Consider the following 26,415-nt stretch of genomic DNA (forward strand, 5'->3'; position numbering starts at 1 on the left):
CAGAATTATCCAGGCTGTGTTTGGGTCTAAAACCACTGCTCAGCAGCTATATGACCTTGCTCTTGATCTTGGATAAAACCCTTTTCTGTACCTTTTTTCTTTCCATTTGTAAAATGAGACTATTGACACTAATTTTTACAGATTTTTATTTTTTTATTTTTTAACAAAATTACAGATTTATAGCCAGAAGGACAAAAGTGACATCAAATATGAAAGTGTCAGACACAAGCAAATTCTGTCTCATTTTCAAAGCTTATTCAAAAGTTCTATTTTAATGCCTAGAAGCCTGAACTAAACAAGAAATGTTTTTTTTTCTTTATGCTTATTTAGCAAATCAAGCCCATAGCAGATCATGCAAGTGTTTTTCCTTTTTGCTATCCTATGATGGAGGGTTTGCTTGGTCCTTAGGGCAGTTAGTGAAGGACCTTGACCCTCTTGCCCATTTGCCCTTCCAACTGGATATTCCTTTAGAATGTTCTACCTGTGCGATGTCAGTAGTCTGTTTTAATATTAAGTAAAATTATCTGCTGGACTTTGAAATTTGCTTCTTCAAGGCTTGAGTCACTACCTCTTCAGCTTTGCTGAGTGCATGGAGAATGAGTGAATGAAGCTTTAACTACAGTCACTTTTAGCTACAGTGACTTTGGGAACTTGATTGGACAGAATACACATTTCAGTTTTATGTGGAAAATGTGAAATGAGGTATATCAATATTTCAGCTTTAAAAAAAATCTTGAAAATTTTTCTTTGAGGTTTTTTCCTTTTTTTCTCAGTAAAACAGGAATTCAACATAGATTATGAAGATGTAATTGATCCTTAGAATTTATACAATTTAATTTAATTTATTGAGTATCTACAATGGGACAGAAACTTCTAGGTACTGAGAGTACCTCAGAGAACAAAATTGACAAGGCCCTTTAGAAAGCTTTCACTTTAGTGGAGGGATGTTGATATTTAAGATATTATACAGTATATTAGTAGAGAATACATTTTTGAAGAAAAAATAGAGCAGAAAAAGGAGATTTGGAAGTGGTTGTTTGCATTTTAAATAGGTTGATCAAAGAAGGTGACATTTAAGCAGACTTGAAAAGGTGATTTAGTTACTTACATTAATCTAAGTTTCTAATTATTAATATGATATACCATCACTTTTTGCAAATGTGATAACCAAGAACCAGATAAAACAGCACAAAATCTACCCTTAAAGTCAGCTTAGAGAAAGAAATTTGGTCTCTTGTTGCAGGTAAGTGTTTTCCATTATATTATGGTAGGGCTTGGGAACACTTTTCCTTGTGAAAGTATGTAAATGAAATTCAAGCGTCAACTTCTGGTTCCCCAAATCTTCCAAACTTCTCAGATCACCCTTCATTTTTTTGTTGTTTTTTTAAGTTTATTTATCTTGAGAGAGAGAGAGCGAGAGCATGCATGTGCTCACACATGAGGGAAGGGGCAGAAAGTGAGGAGAGAGAGAATTCTAAACAGGCCCCACACTATCACATGGGGCTTAATCCCACCATCTAGGAGATGATGACCTGAGCCCAAATAAACAGTCAGAAGCTCTACAGACTGAGCCACCAGGGGCCCTAGGTGGATAAAAGAACTTTAAATTCTTTTAATATTAAAAAGAAGAAGAAAGAAGGAAGGAAGGAAGGAAGGAAGGAAGGAAGAAGGAATGAAGGAAAGAAAGAAAGAGAAGGAAAAAGAAGAAAAGAGGAAAAGAGAAAAGGAAAGGAGAGGAAAGGAAAGGAAAGGAAAGAAGGAAAGGAAAAAGAAAGAAATGCAAAAACACAAACACAAGACCAAAAAACAGAGACAAGAAAGCTTAATCTCCTGACTTTGATAGACTGTGATACCAAGTAGTCTTCCCTGCCTCAGTGGCCAAGATTATAAAGATTGTCAGGAGGTCTTTCTCCAGTTTTTGTTTCTTCTGGGTTCTCAGTCTCCCCTAGGTGTCATACTTCCTTCAACAGTTTTTCTTCCTTATCCCCCATGTTGAATCCAGAGATGAACACAACATCTTTTCCCTTTAGTGTAATGTTGAAACACCAATAGAATATCAGTGATGTAGCAGTGTTTCCATAAAGGTTGCAGGTAAAAAAAAAAGGAATTACACTCCAGCACAACATGGTTCACAATACAGTATTATTTACCTAAAAGTTGATAAGAGAGTAGATCTTAAATGTTCTCCCCCACTGCCCCCAAAATGGGAAATGATGGAATCAACTTACCCTACTGTGATAATCATTTTGCAACATATAAGTGTATGAGATCACTACATTATATGTCCAAAACTTATACAATGTTATATGTTACCTATATCTCAATAAGCTAGAAAAAATAAGATTTAATATGAGTTACTATCATTGTTAGAATCCTTTTGGTTCTCCTTATACTGGTTTTGAGAAATCCTCACTGTTTTTGAGAGATGTCTGTGCCACCAGTCAGATTCCTGTACTCTGTCTTCACTCCTATTCCACGTCCCCAACACCATTCCCCCAGGTGTCTGGTCTTGCCAGTTTCTTCACCCTTTCCTCCCTTTGGTAGCATTTAATTTTCTCAAATTCTCTTCCTTTTTCCCATTAGAACTTGTTCCAAGCAAGATGCAGAACTATTTTATACTAAGGAGACTATTAATGGTAACAACAACAAATCTAACCTATTAGGTGGTGGGTAAATTGGATAGTGGAGCATCTTTAGGGAAGAATGTGTTGGGAGCGCAGGCCTTGACATTTTACCTTCTAAAAAAGGTCACAGCACATACGAAGGAATAAGGCACAAATGTTTGCATTTGGAGCACCTGCAAAAGGGAGCTGGAGATATTGGGGTTTCTTCAGATCAAAGAAATACATTTCCTCTCTCTTCCATGTTAATATTTTTGATATAGGGATGCACCTTCTAATTGATATAGCATTTGAGTGTGCTGGTTCTTTTGTTTTCCCTGAAAAGTTATTAATAAATTGGTTCTATGCTGTATAATCATCATGAACCTTGCATAGAGTGAGCTTCACTGGGAAATAGAGAATTTGAAGACATTGAATGTTACCAAAAGGAGAAAAAGATTTTTGAAAAATGGGAAATAACTGAGAATGAAATTAATAAGTTGACGCTGTGACTTACAGCCAGCAAAATGTTGAAAGCAAGGAATATTATACTATGAGACGCATGCAGCTTCCTCCGCATGTCAATTAACCATTCTGCTTCTTCACTATTTTGAAATCCAAGACAAATGGAAGTTATGTAGACAATACTGTTTTATTTATTTATACAGAGAGAGAGAGAGAGAGAGAGAGAGAGAGAGAGAGGGAGAGAACCCAAGCAGACTCCACACCACCAGGGAGGAGCACAATGAGGGGTTCGAACTCAGGAACCGCAAGATCATGACTGGAACCGAAGTCAGATGCTTAACCCGCTGAGCTACCCAGGCACCCTGACAATACTGTTTCTTGATGATGGTTCATTAAAAACAGCAGCACTCATTGCCTCGTCAGCTGCAAGCTTCTGGTAGTTAACCCTGGGACCTCATAGATACAACGATAATGTTGCGAACACGTGTTCACCTGACCTGAACAAGTTGTTTACACACCTTCTGGATTGAATATTAACACTTAGTTGGTGTTAATATTAAAGTATAATGTAGTCAAGTCTCTGAAAGCCAGAGTTCTGATTTTCTGCTGAGACCATTGCAAACAAAAACCTGTTATATAATTAGAATACCTCATGGTAAAAATAATTAAAAGCCTTGGTTAAAATAAAAATACTAAAGACCTAGTTTCCCATTAAAACTGATCATATCAAGTGTGCAGAGTTAGAGAAAGAATTTTAACAACAGGATGCAGATAGTTCCAGGCAGAGACTTTTTTGTAACCACAGTATTTATTTGTAACTAAAAGCATATTTTGGCCATCAGAGCTTCCTGTGGCCTAATTCAAATCCATGGAGCAAAGTCAGGAGTGAAGACAGTATCCAGGCTAAACAAATAATCAAAGATTTATTCTTTTATCCAGATGTCAAAAGCAAAATCAGAATTTCCTCTGTTTGACAGAAAATCTTTCTGGTTTGGGCCATATTGAATAATTTATATCTTCTTCTTTTGGTTTTTTAATTATATCCTTATTTTCTATAGTGGCCACTATTTCCTGGGCACTATGGACCAGGCCTCGTGCCTATATCTTCCAGAAGCTGGTCATCTACAACAACTGACCAATTCAAGCAGATCCTCATATACGTTCATTAAAATAGGTGAGGATTCTTTCAGAATTCAAAGTGAGTATCATAGGAGGCTGCTTCCCATAGGAGCTGAGGTAGAGAGAGCAGGTGCGAGTCAGAAGGTTCCACAGAGCAGAGGAGACAGGAACTAGACCCTGTGGAATGACCAGGCTTTGTAGAGCTAGGGTCAGGGAAGACCACTGAGAAAGAGGAAAAGTATGAACAAAATGGAGAAATTGTCACCCCCAGAGGCTTGCTGGGGACACTCAGAACAATTGGCAGTCTAACAAGATCAGAAACAGGGATCTATAACTGGATTTTCACCTTCCTTTTCTCATTTGTCCGAGTGCTAACTCTGACTTAGCCTCTGGGTACAAGTGTCATAAATGTCCAAATGAAGGGGAGACTGGGAGATAAAACTGAGGACTACAGATGCTTTATTAACAGTTAAAAAATGGTAAATCCATTTTGTGAGTCAAGAGAGAAACGACTATTTGTTCAGGAGTACCCTACTATAAACACAAATAATGGCCAATGAGATAGATATTATCTTTCATTTTACAGATCAGGAAAATTTTACAGATTTTACAGATCAGCAAGTTTGAGACACTGAAAGACTCCTAGTAACCCTTGTAAGGTCTTATTACCCCCTTGCTCCAGATGAAGCTCAGAAAGATTAAACGATTTGCCAACAATTGCACAGCTTGCAATCCGAGCCAACTTGAGCAAAGGTCTCCTCAATACCAGTCCTTTGCTCTTTTCCCTCCTCACCCGATGCCTCGGGCAATCACAGGTACCCATCCCCCACCCTCCCTTGCTCAGGGGTAAGACACCACTAAGGGTGGTGTTGTGTATTACAGATTCCATTTCACTAATTTAAAATGCTGAGATGGTCAACTTGTATCACTTCCATTGTTTCCCCAGTAATGTTTAACCTTAAATCAGAAAAAAAAAAATCCAGAAGATAAAAGAGCATGTTATCTGGCGAGTCCATTCCACCCCCATGGTTATTAATTTCAGAACACATCTGAATTCCTTCTCTGTGGCACATGCTTTAGTCCAGCAGCAGACAGCTCCTGGCTGGGGTCAGATTTCAAGTTCTCATCTGTTGGTACCAATACCACTACCAGAATCTTTGTGGCCAACTCTTGAGGTCTTCTCTGAATACAACTTGGTGTCTGAAGATCCACTCAAGTACCTGTGCTCATCAATCTTTTCAGAAAATTACAGCCTCCACTCTTGGCAAAACGTCTACTGTACTGAGTTTTGCTTTTGGAAACAACCTCCCTGAGACCAGGTTGAAAGCAACCCTCTGGTGCCATAGCTCCCAGCATGGAGGTGAAGAACTTCGCAGTTTGGGATTACGTCGTATTTGCAGCCCTCTTTGTCATTTCCTCTGGAATTGGGGTGTTCTTTGCTATCAAGGAGAGGAAAAAGGCAACTTCAAGGGAGTTCCTGGTTGGGGGAAGGCAAATGAGCTTTGGCCCTGTAGCGTTGTCTCTGACAGCCAGCTTCATGTCAGCTGTCACGGTCCTAGGGGCCCCCTCCGAGGTTTATCGCTTTGGGGCATCGTTTCTGCTCTTCTTTATTTCCTACACATTCGTCATCATCCTCACAGCAGAGCTCTTTCTCCCTGTGTTCTACAGATCTGGCATCACCAGCACTTACGAGGTAAGACAACTATTACCTGATGTGGGAAACAAAGGCACAAAGAAATGTAGATAAAATTAAATTTTCTTATAACCTGCAGCCCATTGGCAAATACTTGAGGCAGGCGGACTAGAACATTTCTCCAGGAACCCCCAACTGTCTTTCTGTTCATGCTTTGCTACAGGGTAAAACAACCTTAACTTGAAATAGCTAGGCCTGGAGGATCCTGTGAGTCTCCTTTAACATGAAAGTCCTTTTGGAAACTTCCCCTGACTTTGCCTCCCCCAGCTCCCAAGGATATAATCAGTCACTCCTCTCAACCCCAGGGCAGCTCTTTCTGCCCCTGGGTCCTGGCCTGCTCCCATTATTAAAAAAAAACAAAAACAAAAAAATAAAACAACAACAACAACAAAAACACCTATTTTGCACTGAAGACATCTCAAGAATTCTTTCTTGGCGATTGGCTCCGAACCCCAACACTTCTAAACACATCATTCTCTTCTTTACTTTGGAAGGAGTTGCTCTTTTCTCTCCACTTGAACATTTTTGGTTATTCTTTTTTTTTTCTTCTTCTTCTAATAACATATATCGTCTTAATAACACATTGTAGTTGAAAAACACATTTATTTTCAAGACAATTACACATCACGGTAAAAATACATTTTGTTGTTATTGGGACAAGGTTACCTTTGGACACACAACTGTTTTTCCATTTGTAAAATGAAAGTCTGGAGCCAATCCCAGAGGCATTTCAATGATTAGATGAGACCTATCTGTAACCACATTATGCATTGCCTGACTTGTAGGAGAGTTTCAATGAGAGAGAGTTAATGTTATTATTTGTATTATTGACATCATTATTCTAAAAAATATTCAGAACATATACTGTAAATATTGTCATTTTCCAGATAAGAACACTGAGATTTAGATAAATGGCTTAGTGAAATTATATAGCAGATGAAGCCTACCGAGAGCCCATTTTGTCTTTATCCCTTTCCATTATATAATAGAGCTGAATACTTTAATATAAGTTATTACTATCCTCCAATTTTCAGTGGAGAAATGGTAATTTTTAAAAAAAAATTAGAAAATATTTCCATGGGGGGAAATGCTAAATGATATAAGTAAGGGGATTATGTTAATGAAAAGAAAATGAGGCAGTTTTGATTTTGCAATAATTCTCTAGAAAAATAGCATGTTAAAACTTGAATTTGTGTGTCCAATATTTAAGCATGATCCTAAGTCTTTTTCTATGAGAAAGGTATTTATTTTCCTTATCTGGTACCATCCCTACTAAGTCACAGCAGAGGATTCTTAAAAGACCTTTTCTTTTTTTTTATCTCCCTAAACTAAATGATTATAAAGGATTACCCTAGACTTCGAAAGCCACTTAGGCACAAACTTTCCAGAAGGTTTTAAAACTTATGATTCCATAGATAATCACACCCCAAATATCCAACCTCTAACTCCCCTCCCCACCAAAACTAGGTAATCAGAATTAGGTAATACAACAGTTACTATTTAGGATGTCATTCAAGGGAAAATGACTAAATTTATACTTAGTCCTAAAATACATATACACATGTCCTCATTGCTCATCAGTGTATTGCTGAAAACATAAATATATACTTGGTTTTTCCAATCAGCTATTAAGGTTTGACTCCCAAAGGCATTGCTAGCATTAAAAAACAAAAAACAATACACACACAAACAAAAAACAAAAAGCACACAAAAAAAAACCTAGGTAACTGCTAGAGAGAGAGAAAGAGGGAGACCAAGAGATAGAGAGAGAAGAGTCAGAAAACATGAATTCGATTTCAAAATCCATTACTTAATAATAGGATGACCTTGTGCAAGTTACCAAGTGTTTATCACCTTCAGCTTCCGTGTAGGAAATCATAATTCCCTTCTTTCATGAAGATTTCATTAAGTGTAAAAGAGCTTTTCAAATTATATATATAAAAAAAAATAGCCAAATGTGGAAAATCATTTTTACAACTAATTCAATAGTCCATTCAATAGTCATTAAGCATCTATGTTCCAGGCACACTCTAGGTCCTAGAGATGAAGCCCTGAGTCAGACCCCTGCTCTCATGGCACTTGTTTTATAGCAGAGAAGGTGATCAATAAACATACTATGTAGGACGGTCATAACAGAAATGTATTTGCTATTTAGCTGTGTGCTGAGCACTGCTCTAGGGACTTTACATGTATTAAATCATTTGGCCTTCAAAAAACCTTTTTAGATAGGTTCTATTATTATCATCCCCATTTAACAGACTAGAAAAATAAGGCACATAGAGTTAAGTAACTTGCTCAATGTCACATAGCTAGCAAGTGGCAGTTTTTCAAACCTGGGCAGTCTAATTTTAATTTTTTTAAATGCATATTTATTTTTGAAAGAGAGAGAGGGCAAGCGAGCGAGCCAGGGAGGGGTAGAGAGGGAGACAGAATCCGAAGCAGGCTCCAGACTCTGAGCTGTCAGCACAGAGTCGGATGCAGGGCTTGAACCCACCAACTGCCAGATCATGACCTTAACCAAAGTTGAATGCTTAAATGACTAAGCCACCGTGGGGGGGGGGGGGGGGGGGGCAGGGCAGTCTAACTTTAGAGATTGAATGCTGTATCACAATGATATCCTGCCCTACTAAATACAATAGAGAAAAGGTGATTAGAATAAGGTAGAAAATAGGAGTTCTGCTTTGAGTGCAGAATGTTGATAATTCACATAGGGTGGTTAAGTGAGACTTCAATGATAATAAGGCATTTGTTTCAGTGGGGACCTCTAGAAAGCAAGCAATTGCACCATAGGAGGGAAGAACACCCCAAGCTAAAGTAACCACAGACACAAAGGCCCTAAAAGGGGAGTGTGATTAGCATGTTTGAAGGACAGCAAGGAAATCAGTGTGCTTGGAGAAGAGTGAGCCAAGGGGAGAAAAGAGAAAGATGAGATCAAAGACATAGAGGACCCCATTACAAGGAGTAGCAGTTTTAGTGGGTGTGGTGGCAGACACAGGGAGCTTTAAACATTTATGGGGCAATTTGGCAATGAGTGGGGGACACTACTGAAATTTAGGGAGCATGAGCAGGGACACTAGGTATCTTGCAGTATGTAAAACGCATATATGTAATGAATACTTGTACCCTGTGTTTAGTGATTTTTTAATGCCCTCATGTTCAAAAGCTACTGCAAATGGAAATTAGTAGTACTTTGCTACATAATAATGTTAACTTTTTAAAATAAAAAGTTATCCACACACACACTATAAATTAGTATATTTTCCCCAAATTAAAATGGAATAAAAACATTGTCTTGAAACTATTGAAAAATTTACTGAGCAATCCATTCCAGATGTGCTACTCAATACACAGTTGGTTGTAACTGGTTTTAGTCAAGTGATTCATTTACTACATTAAACCACTTGCAAATATGTAACTGAAGAGATTTGAGGCTGCCTTTCAATTATTAAATTAATACAGATACAGGAAATGCAAGGGTTTCATTGATTTTAAGTTATAGAGTTTGTTGCCCTCTACATATTTTATTTTATTTTTAAGTGTTTGTTTATTTTTGAGAGAGAGAGAGTAAGTGGCGGAGGGACAGAAAGAGAGGGGGATGGAGTATCTGAAGTGGGTTCTGCGCTGACAGCAGCAAGTCTGATGTGGGGCTAGAACTCGTGAACTGCCAGATCATGACCTGAGCCAAAGTCGGATGCTCAACCGACTGAGCCACCCAAGTGCCCCTGCCCTCTACCTATTTTAAAATTATTAGTACCCTAATAATAAGAAATTCAGATTGTGTAAAGTGCATATGAGGTGAGGATTGGCTTTTGCTTTATAAAAATTGGCAATCTGGTGCCGGGATTAAAAGCATGGACTCTTGACTCTGTCTATTTGGCTTTGAATGCTAGTGATGCCACCTACCAGTGGATGACTGGGAAAATCGCTTAACTTCTCTGTACCTGATTTCCACATATGTAAAATAGTGATAATAGAAGCACCTGCTTCCAAGGATGTCTGTGAGGAGTCAATGAGGTGTTACATGCCAATGCTTTTAACAGAACCTGGCAAATGGTAAATGCTGCATAAGAGGTTTGTATAATTGTTGTTGTTGTTGTTACTGTCCCCACATTTATACCACTTAAGCTCTTTATAGCAACTTGAATTTACGTTTCTTTGCTCATCCTCCATTCCCTGCTATTCATCCATAGGTATCCTTTCCCGGGTCTTTAAACTGCTAAAGGCTTGGAAGAGGTGGGGTCTGTTTCCCCACCCCTTGAATCTGTGATGGCCTGTGACTTGCTTTGACCAATAGAGTGTGGCAGAAGTGATGTGTGTATTTGGGCCCTAGGCCTCGTGAGGTAGATAGCTTCTGGTTTTGCCCTCTTGGAAGGCTGTTCTGGTACTGCTATGTCAGGAAGCTGGGCTAGCTGGGCTAGCTTCTGGAGGATGAGTGAACAGAGAGAGGAGAACAGAGGCACCCCATCCAGCAGCCAACACACCTAGCAGACATGTGAACGAGGCCATCTGGACCTTCTCACCCAGCTGACCTTGCAGCTGACTGCAGCCCCATGAGAGGCCTGGGGAAACAAGTAGAAAAATAACCCAGCAATTCCACAAAAAATGATGACAAATATTAAATCCTTTTTTAATTTTTTATTTTTAGTTTTTTTTTTCTTTTAATTGCAGAATAGTTGATTATGTCCTTTGTTTTGAAGCCAGTGAGTTTCTGGGTGAGTGCTATACAGCAATAGCCAACTGATTTAAATGCTTTGATATAAAGTGGGATTTTTGAGACTAAGATGTGCCATCTGTGTGACATTATCATTATTCTGTCCTGTGTCAAAGCATAAGGAATTGTTCTCACCCTCACGTTATAAATTAGGCTCAGCTCATTTGCAATATCATACATTTTTGTTATCTCTACTTGGACAGTTTATAATTAGTCTCATCATGTTGTCTTCACTTCAGTTAAAATTATTTCCTTCTTTTTCTTATCACACGCTAATAAATACAGTCTGTTATTATTTGCCCTTCACACTAGTTTATAGGCTGGTGTTTGCCTGCCTTCTCATTTTTCTTGGACTTCTTAAAAACTAAATGGCTTCGGAATTACTTTTCTTTAATCCAAACTTTTTCATTGTAAGAAGGCACAGGCTACTACTCTTAAAATATCATCCTTTATAGTGGTTTTTAAGCATTATAGATGACATACTTTGGAGGGTAAGTTTGTTCCCTTTTAATTCTCCTTTTACACTTGTCATATTGTAGTAACTATATTTAAATTTTCAGAAATTAGATGTGTAGGTGTAAGATGTCATTATCGAATATTATTTCAGTATAGTAAATGCTGTTATAATATGCTTGCTTTAAAATGGATATTCAGGGTTTGATAGGGTTTTAACCAATGCTACAAAGCCTTTTAGGTCATTGTGAGGATTGACTCTTACTCTCTGTGAGATGGGTCATTACAGCATTTCGACAGAGTGACATGATGTGATTTGTATTTTGAGTGTTGCTCTAGCTGGATGTTGAGAATGATTCTAAGGTTTTGACTGTGGAAGCCAGAGGTCTAGTTAGGAGGTTCTTACTGTGACCCAGGCAAAAGCTGGTGTTATTGCAGTGGTAAGAGATGATGCAAGTGGCTATATTTTGAAAGTGGGCATAGGCACCAGGATTCTTGTATGAATTGGATGTGGGGAGTGAGAGAAAGAGAGGAGTAAAGAATGGATCCATATTCTGTGAGTTTGAACCAACATAAGAAGTTGACTTACTATTTACTGAGATAGAAAAGAATGTAGCTTGATCAGGTCTGGGGTTTTGAAAATAATCAAATATAATGATGGTAAGTGTTACCTGTGCTATTTTTGAAAACAGGCAAGAAGCATGCAACCCTTTGGTTGAACTTTAATTTTTACTTAGACTGTAGCAATAGATAGATAGACACCAAAGAGGACCATTGATGGAAGGAGGAGCTAATTGAAAGACTGGGTAAATGCATTCATTCAGATACAAACTTATGCAGTTGGAATTGTCTCTCTTGTCTCGTGTAAGAGAAACCAGAGGGTTAGGTCAGAGTGAGACAGTGGCAAAGCTCAACCTAGAATTCAAGGAGTCTTACTTTTGATCTACATCTTTTTTTTTTTTCACTTATATTTTTTCTCAATACTGCCTCTCAGGTTAGACTGAATGGACTGAATTTCGTGAAACTAAACAAAGATGTTAAAACCCTTGACTTCGTCCAGATTTCTGTAGCAGTTTCTTCACGGTCTTTTCATTTTTCAGGAACAATCTCCCCTTTGCTTTCCCAAACTTCAGTGTCATCCAGTCCCAAAGTCAACACCAAATATTTTGGGGCTTTACTACGATATTTTTCCACTCCTGGTATGATTTTTTATATCAGTTATCTAATGCTGTGCAACATACCACCCCGAAATAAATTTCTTAAAAAATAATTTTATTTGCTCACAATTCTATGGGTCAGCAATTTGGTCTAGGCTCAGTAGAGTCCAGTAAAATAGTCAAGTTCTCCTCCTGGTCTCATTTAGGACCTTGTATATGACTGCCATCAGCTAATTAGTTGGCTAGTGGCTCGTGGGTCTAGGGGAACTCAGTCAAGACAGCTTATCTATGTTACACTTGATCTCATCCTCCAGCAGGCTACCTTGAGTTCTTTTATGTGATGGGGAAAATATTCACATCAGCAGGATACACCTTTTTTCACGAGCATTTTTAAAGTTGCCAGTTGGATTATACTTGCCTTAAATTACATTCCTCCAGAAGCAAACCTTGAGACAAGGATTTGAATGCAAATCATTTTGGGGGGAAGTAATTTCACTGAACATGGCGAAGCAAGTGGCAGTTAAGGAAGGAAATGGAAGGAAATGAAGCCAATAGAAGGTGCGTTTTTGAGCAGGTCACCACTGTGAGCAATTGAGGTTCAATCTTACTGAGGATCTCTGGGAGACATATGGATCATGTCTCAGGGTTGTCCTTCCTCAATGGCAAAGAAGCCAGAATATTTATTTTTCTAACTCCCTTTTGTCACTGGCTTTTGGCCAATAACACCCCCAAGCACCTCTAGCTTTCCCTGTGCAAGAGCTGAAATAAAGCCCATAAGCAAATGATCACAGGTGCATTTAGATGCCATCAACATGTACTGGAACTGTGAGCACCAATAAATTCAGGTGTTGCATCCACAGTGACAGCTGCAGTCATTAAGATCCCATTATATTCCTGTCGCTATACTTGGCTTTATCATATACTATGCCACTTGAGCCTTATAAGCACCAGTTTTAGAAAAAGAAAGCCGTTGTTTAGTGCAGTAAATGAATCTTCTCAAGGGCATATGATTTGAACCTAAACTGTCTTCACCACAAAAGTTTTGCACCATTTTCTATCCTATGACATCTGAGAATTAACTCTTCACTGACTTCCTTACCTCTTTAAGAATATTTTCCTTATATTTGGTGCCCTTAGTTACACACCCACTAGACTATTTCCTGACTCATACACAGTGTACTGAATCAATCATCTGAAGAAAGAGAGTCTGCAAAGAATATGGTTATTTTCTTGGAGTAAGGGTTGATCAGGGTAAACTGGGACATGTGTATTAGTATGAAGTTGAGTAACAGTTCTGCCAAGGGAGTTACTTTTAGGGTTTCAAAGAAGGACCCATCTTATGCCTTGAAGCAACAGTTAGTTATTATTTCCAGGAAAAGAAGAAACCAGTAGTTAACTTCTGATTTAATAAAAAATTATTTTTTCAATGCGGGTAAGACAGAATTACAACCAATTCGAAACTACTACCAAGAAATTGAAACCTCAAGTCACATTTTCTACTTAAAAAAAAATATATATATATATGTGTATTTAAATAAATAAATAAATATTTATTTATTTTTGAGAAAAAGAGAGAGAGAGAGCAAGCAAGCAGGGGAGGGGCAGAGAGAGGGGGGCAGAGGATCTGAAGTGGGCTCCACGCTGACAGCAGAGAGCCTGATGTGGGGCTCAGTCAGACCCACAAACCATGAGGTCATGACCTGAGCCGAAGTCAGACTCTTATCTCACTGAACCACCCAGGTGCCCCCATTTTCTACTTTTCACATTTATTTTGTTCACTCCGTACATGTTTATTATGCAGGAGAAGACAAATGCTAGTGTAGTCTAGAATATTTACTCAGAAAGACCTTTCTTGACCTCCAACAGTAAACCAGATCCAGCTATTAATGTGTGCACAGCTCCTGGTAGTTCTTCTAGAACATATCATACCTGACGCATCACTTGTTATTAGTATAAATTTGTTATTGGTCATCTCCTTTAATTTGTAAAATCCCCTAGGGTTCAGATTATATCCTATTGGGTATTATTGTATGTCAGAATGCAGTCAGGAAGTCAGGTAATAATTATTTAATAAATAAATGAATATATGAAAGATGAAAATAAAAGTGAATAAAATAGAACACTGTTTACATGTATCAGGGAAAGTAAGTGTGATAGGCTGAAAAATGCATCGCTTCCCCTCTAAAAAATAAAAGTCAATATTCTAATCCCTAGACCTGTGACCATTACCTTATATGATTTAAAAAAAAAAAAAAAAGGTCTTTGCAAATGTGATTAAATTAAGCTTCTTAAAACAAGAGATTATCCTGGATCTATCCAGGTAGGCCCTCTGTACAGTCATATGTACCTTTCTAAGACAGAGATAGAGGGAGGATAGCCAGGAGATGAGGCAATGTGACCACAGAGCCACATTGTGATGGAAGTGATGGAACCAGAGTCTCAGGAATAAAAATTATTTTACCGTTAAGTGAGTTAAGATTTTCTTCTAAAGCCTCCATCCTGCCAGCACCTTGATTTGGGCCCAGTGAAATTGATTTTGTACTTCTGGTCTCCAGAGTCTCGAGAGAATGCATTTCTGTTACTTTAAACCACATCAAATCCATGGTAATTTGTTATACAGTAGCCTTAAGGAACAGATACAGTGAGATACATGAATCCAACATCAATACGCAAGACAGCAGGTGATCAAGTTTAATGTAATAAATAGTGTAATATAATTGCTCTCAGAGCTCAGAGGAGAAAGTATAGGTAGGAATAGGCATGGCTGCTGGGCCAGTGTTCTTGAAAGATGACTAAGAATTGGTGAATGGGTTGGGGGGAGAGTTTCTCTCACATTGAAGGGTCTGGCCAAACAAAAAAAGTCTGAGAAGTACAAAGCGTGTTGACTGAATAGCATACAGTGATTTTATGTGGAGAATAAATACAATGGGAGGGTTAGTGGAATGACTTACAATAGGAAGGGTATATATATATATACACATATACATATTGGTAGAGAATACCTAGTGCGCACGAGCACTTTATCAATGATAATCATTGACGATTTTAGGAAAAAGAGTGACATGATTAGAACCTGCTGTAGCAGAACCAATGTGCCAGATGTATGGTTGATGGAATGGACAGGCAAGGATTGGAATTAGGGAGATCATACGAGAATCTTCTGAGCAGCTTTTGTGTAAAACTCTGACTCTTTGCTTGTCCTTCTCTCTGTTCTTTCTAGTACTTACAACTGCGATTCAATAAACCAGTACGCTACGCAGCCACTGTCATCTACATCGTGCAGACGGTAAGGGGAAGAGGACCACTACAGATGCAGAATGTGTGGGGTGAAAAGAGATGGGTTTGTTTGCTTCAGGGGACAATTCATGAAACTAAGGGACAGACTTAACGCCAAGAGGAAACTACTTTCTTCCAAGGATAGCACTTGTGAGACATGTGATTACATTGAGAGTTATCCACATTGTACAGATCCCATATATCCACCCAAATAATAAATAACAAACAGGTGTATATTATAAACCACAAAGGAAAAAAACGTTAACATTTTATTTAAAACTTTTCTTTCACTTGTAAACATTGCTTTGGATGTGAAATGGTCCAGTAACTGGTTTTTCACTGGTGAACTGTGTTGAAACAGGAATGCCCATTTTGCTGAAAATAATTTTAAGACAATATTCCCTCTCTACACTTTTGGACTTCTCTCCTACTTTCTAGGCTCTGGGCTCCTTCATGCTGCCCCCCGTTTGAGTGTGGCACACTGTTGGTATACTTTCTATGATTCACCAAGTACTTTTTGCTGGAAAATAATCTTCCCTTTCTTAATCAAAACTCCCACTTACCAACTGAAGAATTTAAGAGAGAGAAAGGACAAAAGCAGCACTCCCTGACATGCCCATACACCCTTGCCTTTTAAAACCCTCACACCAGTCTCTAAATGTTGAAATCCCATTTAAAAGGAAATGGGGCTGCACTCATTTCCGTCAATGTAGTGGCTACAATCCTGGGAGTCCAAAGATGAGCCCACCCACGTTGTTATAGTCATCCCTGCACTGTACTCTCTCCATTCTAAAATCCTCATTTCAGCAAGCTGCAAACATGAGGCTGAGTCATTGTGATATATGCATGGAGGCGGGGGCGGGGGTGGAGAAAGCTTACATCAAAAACGTACCTGGAAGCCTATTTTTATATCCTTCAGAAATACACCATATCTAGCCATAAAATCTCAACATTCATAGCACTCTTGAAAGTCCAATGCTCTTCCTCCATCTAATGCTTATTAAACGCTTTGCAAACTGATGACAGTGATCGATGATTTCAAGATTAGAGTGGTTGCCAGTGACATGTCTAGTGCACATGTTGAGGGAGATACCTCTCTGAGGTCAATAAGGAGACTTTGAGGCAGCTCTCTCTTCCGTGTCCCCGTTCACACTGTTCACCTGATTCTTGTTTCCCCACCAGATTCTCTACACAGGAGTGGTGGTGTATGCCCCTGCCCTGGCACTCAATCAAGGTGAGTTACCCATACTCCCGTGGGTACTTCCCATTGTCCGTATGCTTACATACACCTTGAGAAATATGCATACATCTCGGGGAGACATTCCTGTGGTTAGGGGGCTCTAACGACTGCAGTGGTCACAACATAAAGCTCTAAAATTCCAAAACTGAAAATAATGGAAATCATTAGTTGCTTCATTTTGCCTATGTGGTTTCAAACACCAAGTTTGACTGCCCTTTGTTTGTTTATTTTTTTAATCACTGAAAGGGTGGCGATTTTGGTATTGCATGCATATAATCATTAAATTAGTTTATAATGTATGATCCTGTCTCAGTGATTTCATGAAGTAGTTGATCTGAATATAGGTGTAAAAGGTAGTTGTAGTGATTGTTTTAAGAATTATACGTGACATTTTTGAGAGAATAGGATCCTAGAAACAAAAAAATTTAAAAATTAAAATAAATTTCATAATGTTACCTATAATATTAGAAGTATTCAATATTTAATTTAATCATTCTATGTGCTTATATCAAGAAATATTTACATGGCTGATGTTCAGGTGGTTTCAAAGCACTCAGACAAAATCTGCTAAGAAAAAGTTGGTACAAAAACTTGAAGTTGCAGAATGTTAGGAGAAAAACTTTGGCTGTTAATATTATCTAAAAATTAGACATGGAGTTGAAGTATAACAATGCAAAACATAATCTTTATCAGAGGTGAATTTAATAAGAGAAAATTCTAATTTGATTTCCATTTGCTCATGAAGAACATTTACAAAAATATTGTGACTTTTTCCTCATATAACTTGCTCTTCTACTTTTCTCAGAGAAACTTCTTTCAATATTTTTCTCCTTTTCTAGTGACTGGGTTTGATCTCTGGGGCTCTGTGTTCGCAACAGGAATTGTTTGCACTTTCTACTGTACCCTGGTACGTATCTAACTGTGAAAAAGTATTTAGCACCAACTCCTAATAAGGGATAAGGGCAAATCTCCAACAACAGGGTGTCTATTTATAGCAGAAATTACTATTCCAAAGTTCAATAGAAATATGTTGGCTTATCCGTCACAGTTTCCTGAGGAAGGTGCTGTTGTTTTATTTAAATTTCTTTTCAGTACCATTGGCAGAATTGGGGTTCTGGGCTCATTCGAGAAAGTCATGGCAAAGAAAAGATTTAATGAAAGAAATACCTCCTTGATCAGAGGATAAGTGACCATATGCAATTGCTGAGAAAAAAATGTGCTTGTTAACAGTAATTATGAACTATAGGTAGCATATACTTCACTGCCTAGTGATTGAGAAAGACAAAATGCATGTATGAATGATCAAGGATGCTGGTATTTTGTAAACTTGAGGATTCCAGAGCTTTTGTCTGTTATTTATGGATAATCTTGGATTACATTGACATTTGACTTAACACATGCTCGGCTTTTAATCAAGGAAGCTGGGTGGTATTGGCACATATTTATATAATTGTTAAAATCAGTTTAGTTCAAAAAACATTCACTGGGCATCTGTTATTTATCATGCTCTGCAAAGAGAATCTTCATTCTTCGGAGTCATTGGCAACCATATACAGAGGCTGTAAGGAACCAGTTAAAAATATGACAGTTTTCAGATAGCTGGATTCTCTTTTCTCCTCTGTAGAGGAAAATAAAGTCATCCTATGTTATCATAGAGCAGACCATCCATGGAGTTTGGTATTGTGTGCATGTCAGATACTTTTTGAACATACATCATGAAAATATACAACTTAAAAATGCCCCTGTCTTTTTCATACATTTCAAATTCCACCATTTCTTTGTACTACTGATTTTTGTTGGTTTTTTTTTTTTTTTAATTCCATTCTCACTACCCTAGTTCGTTCTATCCCAGACACATATCTCTTACCTAGGTTAAAAATAAGCTCCTGGTCCATGTACATCGGGCCATATGTGACAGATTAGCTGCTCCGAGGCACCTACCCATGTTAACTTAACCCATGTTAAGGCACACTCCTTAACAACAATAATGGAAGGCAGAAATGGTGAAATAATATTTTCAAAGCATTGATGGAAAACAATTGTCTACCTATAATTGCGTATTCAGCAAAAAACTAACTTTCAGGAACTGTCAAAAACCAAGAGAATTTACCACTAATATATCTTCCCCTGAGAAAAACCTAGAGGAAGTACTGTGGGAAGAAGGAAAATTATCCAGTTTTAGATGGAGGAAGTAATGATAAGAAAATAAAATAGTAAACATTTAATAAGTCTAGTCAAACAGTTTTTGGTGCTTAATGATAAAGAATAATTTTTTTAGTATGGTATAATTTACATATCTAATTATGCATTATATTATAATATATTATATATTATAATTTATAATATTTTAAAATACACCAATACTACCAGTTACTATTATATGTAATTTGAGGATTAAGAAAAAGAATAACCCTCATTTGGACAGCATAGCATGTAAATCAGGAAGAGAGTAATCAGACTTGGTGGTTTTATAATCTTTGAATTGCTGGGGATTAAGACATTCTTTAAATGTAGACTCTAACTTAAAAATTTATGGCAACATTTCAAGAAATCCCATTTAAATAGAACGGTCAAAGTGGAAAAAGGGAATTAACACAAAACAAAAACCTCAAGTGATTTAAGCAAGAGGAGAAAAAAGGAAAAGAAAAAAATAGGGCACAAATAGAAACCGAAAAGTAAGATGTCAGAAACAAGTCTGGATATTTTAATAACTACAATAAGCTAGAATGAACTAAATTTACTGCTTCTTAATTGTTTTCAGTGCTCCACCCTGCATGCCTGTAAGATTAATCTTAATCACCCATTTCGTCATGCCACTTAACTGACCCAGTTCTCTTCTTGCTTCCCATTGTTCACAGGATAAAGTATAAGCCTCTTAGCCTAGTCTTGGAAATCTTTCCTGATGTGCATCAACCCGCCCATTTAATAATCCCTTAGCACACCTGGGTCCCATCTCTTCTCTCTCTAGCCAGGTTACAGGCTGCTGGATCTCACTACAATGGTGGCTTATTTATCTAACACTTGTTGCTCATATTGCAAACTCTTTAGAATCCTGTGAATGCATAGCGTACCCAAGATAACCTTTGGAAGATTAAAACAATAAGTGATTCCTGCCATTCAGGGATTTGCATTCTACTGAGGTAAACATTAGATTTCAAACATCACAGACTGATTAAATACATCAGTGACATCTCATGATTAGGGTTATAGATCAGTGGTGTGTGTGTGTGTGTGTGTGTGTGTGTGTCTCATTGTATGAAAGAGTTATAGAGTCAGAGAAATTTTCATGGTGGCTATAATCTGTCTTTTGATGTACATTTCATAAAGTGTTTTGTTCTTTTGCGTCATGTCTAACTGAAGTTCAGCTTTATGCGTATTTTTGCATAATCAATATCAAGTAGCCTCTGGAAACTGACATCTTTGACATTTGGTCTTCATATCACTAAAATCTGATGTTGTGATTTGGGTTTAGAAGCCTTAATGTCTTTAAAGAAAATCAAAATACCACTAATTGGCAGGTGGGAGGTAAGTATTGATTATTCCTCATGTCAGGATGTGAACACAATATACAAATGCAAGGCCTCTGGAGGGGCTTTGATGACTATTTATTAAGTTATATTTTAATAACAAAAGAAATGATAGGGCAACCCCAATGTCTCCTTTCTTCTCCAGATAAAGTTGAAGCCTGTCATCTTTTCACAGAAGTTCTTGACACTCTGGAGGAGTAACCGGGGATGATAATTCTATTTTTCAATGTTAAAAATACCACGTCCTTCCATTCTCATAGTACTTATTCATCTTCAAAGCACTTTTTTTTAATATCACTTCATTTGAGCTTTCCCAGTTTGCTCATTCCACCTTCACTGTGGTCATGAGGGATCCTACACCTGGATTACTCTAGCAGCCTCTTTGTCACCTCCTTTCCTCTGGACCATGTGATCTCAACTATAATTGTACATTAGAATCCCTGGGGAGCTTTCAGAGAACATCAGAACTGGGGCCCCACCCACACCTCAATTTATTCAGAATCCTGGGGTTTGGGGCTGGGACGTTGTTATGTGTTTATTTTCAAACTCTTTAAGTGACTCTAAAGAGGATCGGGTTTGATAACCACCATGATACCCTCTTGTCTCATGCCTCTGTCCCGAGCTCTACTGTTAGATTGATCCTCTGGAGAGACTGCCTTCTTTGCTATTTGACCATCCTCTACCTCTTAAGCTCCTTTCTCCAGGAATGTCTGGAATGTATCATTCTTTCTTTTCTTCTTTCTCAGCCTTGTACCATCTCAGTTCCCCCAAATTTATTTACTGTCACTCAATTAAAAAAAATAACTTTCATGCTGTATAAACCAGACCCAGGTGATTGTCCTCAATTCCTTCACTTCCTCAAAATCTGTGTTCAATTATTCACATGTTATATTGATTTGGCCTCCCAAGTATCTTTCAAATCCACCCACTTCTTTCCATCTCTACCCTGCTCCGAACCTCTGTCATCTTGAGCACAGACTACTGACGTCAACTCTGAGCGTATCTCTTGCTCCTTCTTTTCTTTCCATGGCCCAGCAATCTGCTGTCCACACAACCACTCCTGACACCACCATGAAGCCAACAAACAAAATCTCTCATCATGTAAATCTCTTTAATGCTGTCTTTTTTAAATCTTTTTTTTAATGTTTATTTAATTTTGAGAGAGACAGAGAGCACGCGACTGGGAGAGAGGCAGAGAGAGAGGGAGACACAGAATCCGAAGCAGGCTCCATGCTCTGAGCTGTCAGCACAGAGCCCGACACGGGGCTCAAACCCACGAACCACGAGATCACGACCTGAGCCGAAGTCGGACACAACCAAATGAGTTGTGGCACCCTCTTTAATGCTCTCTTACTGCTCTTAAGAAATCATTTAAGTAGACTTGTCAAAATCTGTGTGTTCTGGCCTCTAGCAAATTCAGCAACCTCCCTTTGGGCATTCTGTATACGTCTCGATCTACATATTCCAGCATTCTCTCATTTCTTCAGCCATACATCTCCATCCTTCAAATGCCACTTCTTCAAGACCAGGTCAGGATTCACTGCTATATGCTGTCATAGTAACCTGTCCTTCTTAACTTCACTGTCCACAAGCTTAAATAATTAGTTATATTATTGTCTGGTATCTGGTCTCCCACCAGGTTATAAACTCTATGAAGTTAAATAACGAACCTGTCTTTTTTACTTGCCATTTTTATTCCCATGCATAACATAGTGCTTGGCACATAAAATACTTCAGTGACTATTGAAGACAGAAAGATGAAAGAAAGAAAGAAAGAAAGAAAGAAAGAAAGAAAGAAAGAAAAGGGAGAGAAAGAAAGAAGAAAATAAGAAAGAAAGAGGAAAGTAGGAAAAGAAAGAAATAGAAGGAAAGAAAGAGAGAAAGAAAGATTGCATCAGCGGAGAGGTTGTAAAGAATTGGAAGACTTGTAGCCTTCCTTTTCAATAACTCACATCCATTATCTCCATTGCAGGGAGGATTAAAAGCAGTGGTGTGGACAGATGCATTTCAGATGGTTGTCATGATTGTGGGATTCTTAACGGTTCTCATTCAAGGATCAGCTCATGCTGGTGGCTTACACAATGTAATAGAGCATTCAACAAATGGATCTCGACTAAATATATTTGAGTATGTCCAATACTACTTTTCCATGTTTTATAAAATTTAGCTGCATGACCTCAACAACTAAAATAATATCTGGCATTAAAAGAGCATCTTTGTTCACTCACTTCTCTGTGCCTCACAGCTTTGATGTGGACCCTCTCAGGCGGCACACTTTTTGGACCATCTCGGTGGGAGGAACTTTTACATGGCTCGGGATCTATGGTGTTAATCAGTCGACCATACAGCGATGCATTTCTTGCAAAACAGAAAAACATGCAAAACTGTAAGTTATAGATAAATGTTTCTGTTTTCTTTTCCCTTACTGGGTAGTTATTATATGCTTGTGCGCCCGCGCGCGCGTGTGTGTGACAGAGAAATGGAAAGATTTATTTAACCATTTCAATAATTTTTTGAGGCAGGCATTACTATTCCCATCTCAGCAGGGAAGTGAGTTTGAGCTTGTGTCTGCCTGCCTTTGCTCTCCATCATTTGTTACCTCCATTTATTGAGAAATTACTGGGTTAAATCAGGTGCCATGACTGACAATGCAGAGGTAGATAGCATAGATTTTCTACTTACAGTTTCTGTGATGAGGTGGCCCCTATCACTTATTTGATCCAGCTTGTGGTCTCTTGAGCACTATTTTTCTTTTAAATATCCTTAAGTTTTCCAAGGACAGGTTTAAAAAAAGGAAAGCCAAGGTAATGAGGTAAGACATAATAGGGCTTCTGCCAATTCAACTCTTGCTGAGCTAGCAGTCACCAGTCTTGCTGGGCGTGCTTACCCTGAAGGACTCCAACAGGGGCACAACTTATGAAGCCTTTTCCAAGCCCTTCAAGGCATCCTGCTCTGGAACGGGGATTGAAGGAAGTGATGTATTATTCTGCAGAACTGGAAGCAATAGGCTAGAATTACATCTAAACCGGACATTTTATCCTCATTGTTGCTGTCCAAATACCAGCATCCCCAGATTTATCAGGATGACCTCCATGTTTCTTAGAGTGAGAAACAGCCACTGTGAATATTTCCACAACTGATTTTAAAATACTTGCAGTGCAGTTTTTTTCTTTAAACTGAATACAAGATAACATTGCTGAGACATGGTTCACCATTTTGAACTTGAATTCCAAAAGAGCACATATTACGTCTATATTTCACACATTCTCAGAAGGAAGAATTGAAAGCATTATCTAGTATTCCATTAATTCACTGATACCGTATTCATATCCTATTACGGTAAATAATATTAACAAATCCTCCACACAAGATCATCACTTTATCAAATAGCTGCATTACTTAAAATGTAAGATCAAGTGTGACCTTGATCTCACAGTTCATTTAAAATTAAAATTCATGGGGCGCCTGGGTGGCTCAGTTGGCTAAGTGACCGACTTCGGCTCAGGTCATGATCTCACGGTTCGTGGGTTTGAACCCCACATCGGGCTCTGTGCTGAACGCTTGCTTGGAGCCTGAAACCTACTTCAGATTCTGTGTCTCCTCTCTCCCCCTCCTCTGTTTGTGCTCTGTGTCACTCTGTCTCTCAAAGCTGAATAAACGTAAAAAAATTTTTTTTAAATTAAAATTCATTTAGGGACCCTTGCCTGGCTTGGTAGGTAGAAGATCTTGGGGTCGTGAGTTCATGTTGGGCATAGAAACTACTTAAAAAATAAATAAAATTAAAATTCATTTAAAATTCTGTTTTAAAATGGAGTTGACTGGGGATGCCTGGGTGGTTCAGTTAGTTGAGATTTCACCTCTTGATTTCAGTGCAGGTCAGGAACCCAGGGTCATGGGTCAAGCCATGTGTCAGGCTCTGTGCTGAGCATGGAGCCTGCTTGGGATTTGCTCTCTCTATCTGCCCCTCTCCCCTGCTTGTACACCCTCTCTGTATATAATAAAAAAATAAAATAAATAAAATGGAGTTGACTGTATCTCTACAGGGAAGGATCTTATGGTGAAATAAATAATAATTCTCTGTTACATCTAGATTTTTTTAATCTTATGTTTGTGTTACATTATTTTTTCTTGTGAACATGCCTAATTTCTCCCTATTACTACGATAGTACCTGAAAATAAGGAAATGTATCTTTTTCATAAGTTTTTTCCCACAAGGTCAAAAATAATATTTTGTGCTTATTAAATATTTATCACTTATTTGAAAAGTGATACTTCAAGAAGGCCATGCTTACATGTGTGTATGTATAAATGCATACCTGGAAACACATATTTATGTAGAAATACACATATTTGTGTGTGTCTGTATACAAAGGAGGATATGTGTATATGTGTAGGCACAGACATATACATATACACACACACTCCCAAGTATGTGTTTGTATTTGCATATCTTTAAGCCTCATTTAGTGAGTTGAAATCAAACAAAAGTCAATACAATTACATTTACAATAGTTGCCTGGCGTCTGGAATTTGTTGCATGAATATTTAATGGGTATGAAAACTGTCAGAAAAGGAGAGATACGCATGGAGAAAAAATGTACATGATTTCTTAAGCATTTAGGATTGCAACTCCTGGTTCCACCCACCCCCACTTCTGTGGAAGGACCAGAGCTATGATGGGACTTTTTAAAGTTTATTTATTTATTTTGAGAGAGAGAGAGTAGAGGAGGAGCAGAGAGAGAGGAAGAGAGAGAATTCCAAACAGGCTCCCTGATGCTGGGCTCGATCTCATGAATCTTGAGATCATGACCTGAGCCGAAATCGAGTCAGATGTTCATCTGACTGAGCCACCCAGCCACCCTGCTATGATATGAATTTTGTGAGAATAAGGAAAGGTGAAAAAATAAAAATTCTCTTTAGAAAACACTTCCCTGAGAGAATCCAAATTGACTAAGTTCATACAGTTCAGGAATGAAAAGTCAGTCCAAATGGTCAGGACAGTTGAAGTGCATGCAGCTGGAAGGAAGGCTGCAGTGGGGATGTGGTGAGGCCTCTTGTTTGTCACACAATGGAAGGCTCGAGGTTCACCACGGAGTCAGCTGGAGGCCACGCAGAGCCAGCTGCCCATCGGCTCTCACCTAGGAGGCTCTGCAGACTGTTGATTAAATGCTCCGCTTCTGTTCAATTATGTGAGAGCCTGGAGCCGTTAAAACATTCCATCAGAGTTTAAGAAAATCTCTTCTAGTTGGGAAAATACATCCTGAAACATTTGTAGGTGAAAATAGATCCAGAATGTTCATACTGAATGTGTCCATGGGTTAAAACCAGGCATTTGTTTATGATATAATTTCATGGCCAGGAATGCTGATTACTCACTAAGGATGATTTGATTGATCTTAAGCCCAATCAATTTTTCTGGCGCTTAGAAATAGTATCACCCACCGTGTCATTTTAGATGTGCTCCTTGGAAACTGACTTCCCCTCCTCTAGACACCAGTTTATCTTTCAAGACTACTGATCTTAAATAGTGCTATGAGGGTAGTAGGGGCTGATGCAGCTTCTCAGGTTCCTTCCCATCTCCATCCCATCTCCTAAGATAAGCACACACGCACACACACATACACACACACACACACACACACACACACACACGAGTCACTTTTGTTCTATTCCTACTGCCTTAGTTTGTTTTCCTCAAATCTCTTATCACATCTAAAAGCATCTTATTCATTTCTTTCATTTCGGTGATCATCTCCTGTCTCTAATCCCAGAATGTAATCTCCATGGGGGTGGGTTCTGTGTTGTTCACTGCTATGCCCCAGTATCTAGAACAACCTCGTACATGGAGATGCCTGATAAATATGTTTTGAATGAATCAGTGGAGCCGCTTAAGTTACAAATAGGAGAATTAGCTTTTAAGGAATCACAGTCCGTTTCTAATAAAAAACAAATTCACAACACAGAGCTTTAATATTTAATACAGTCTCACCATTGGTTTCTCATTTCCCACAGTTGACTGGTGAAGCTTTAAAATTGTTTTGGATAATGTGTGAATGTTCTCTATATGGCTATATAGCCTACATTTATTTTAACAAAGTGTAACTCATTCAATCCTTATACTAATCCTATGATAGAAATAAAGCAGATGTGTTAACACTCATTTTACAGATGATT

The 26,415-nt window shown here is 38.2% G+C and overlaps 1 protein-coding gene across 2 annotated transcripts in view; it reads left to right on the forward strand.

Annotated features, from left to right (window-relative positions):
* Positions 1-5,197: 5,197 nt before the first annotated feature.
* Positions 5,198-26,415, forward strand: part of SLC5A12 (solute carrier family 5 member 12) — a 50,050-nt gene continuing 28,832 nt past the window's right edge. For both annotated transcript variants that reach the window (XM_015066886.3, XM_053203370.1), the window contains exons 1-6: positions 5,198-5,877; positions 15,419-15,484; positions 16,657-16,708; positions 17,554-17,621; positions 22,214-22,368; positions 22,487-22,627. In XM_015066886.3, coding sequence (XP_014922372.3) covers positions 5,539-5,877; positions 15,419-15,484; positions 16,657-16,708; positions 17,554-17,621; positions 22,214-22,368; positions 22,487-22,627 — 821 coding nt within the window. In that variant the 5' untranslated portion in view covers positions 5,198-5,538. The remainder of the gene's footprint in view (positions 5,878-15,418; positions 15,485-16,656; positions 16,709-17,553; positions 17,622-22,213; positions 22,369-22,486; positions 22,628-26,415) is intronic.

The sequence above is a fragment of the Acinonyx jubatus genome, chromosome D1 (genome assembly GCF_027475565.1).
Source record: "Acinonyx jubatus isolate Ajub_Pintada_27869175 chromosome D1, VMU_Ajub_asm_v1.0, whole genome shotgun sequence".
Taxonomy (NCBI): Eukaryota; Metazoa; Chordata; class Mammalia; order Carnivora; family Felidae; genus Acinonyx; species Acinonyx jubatus.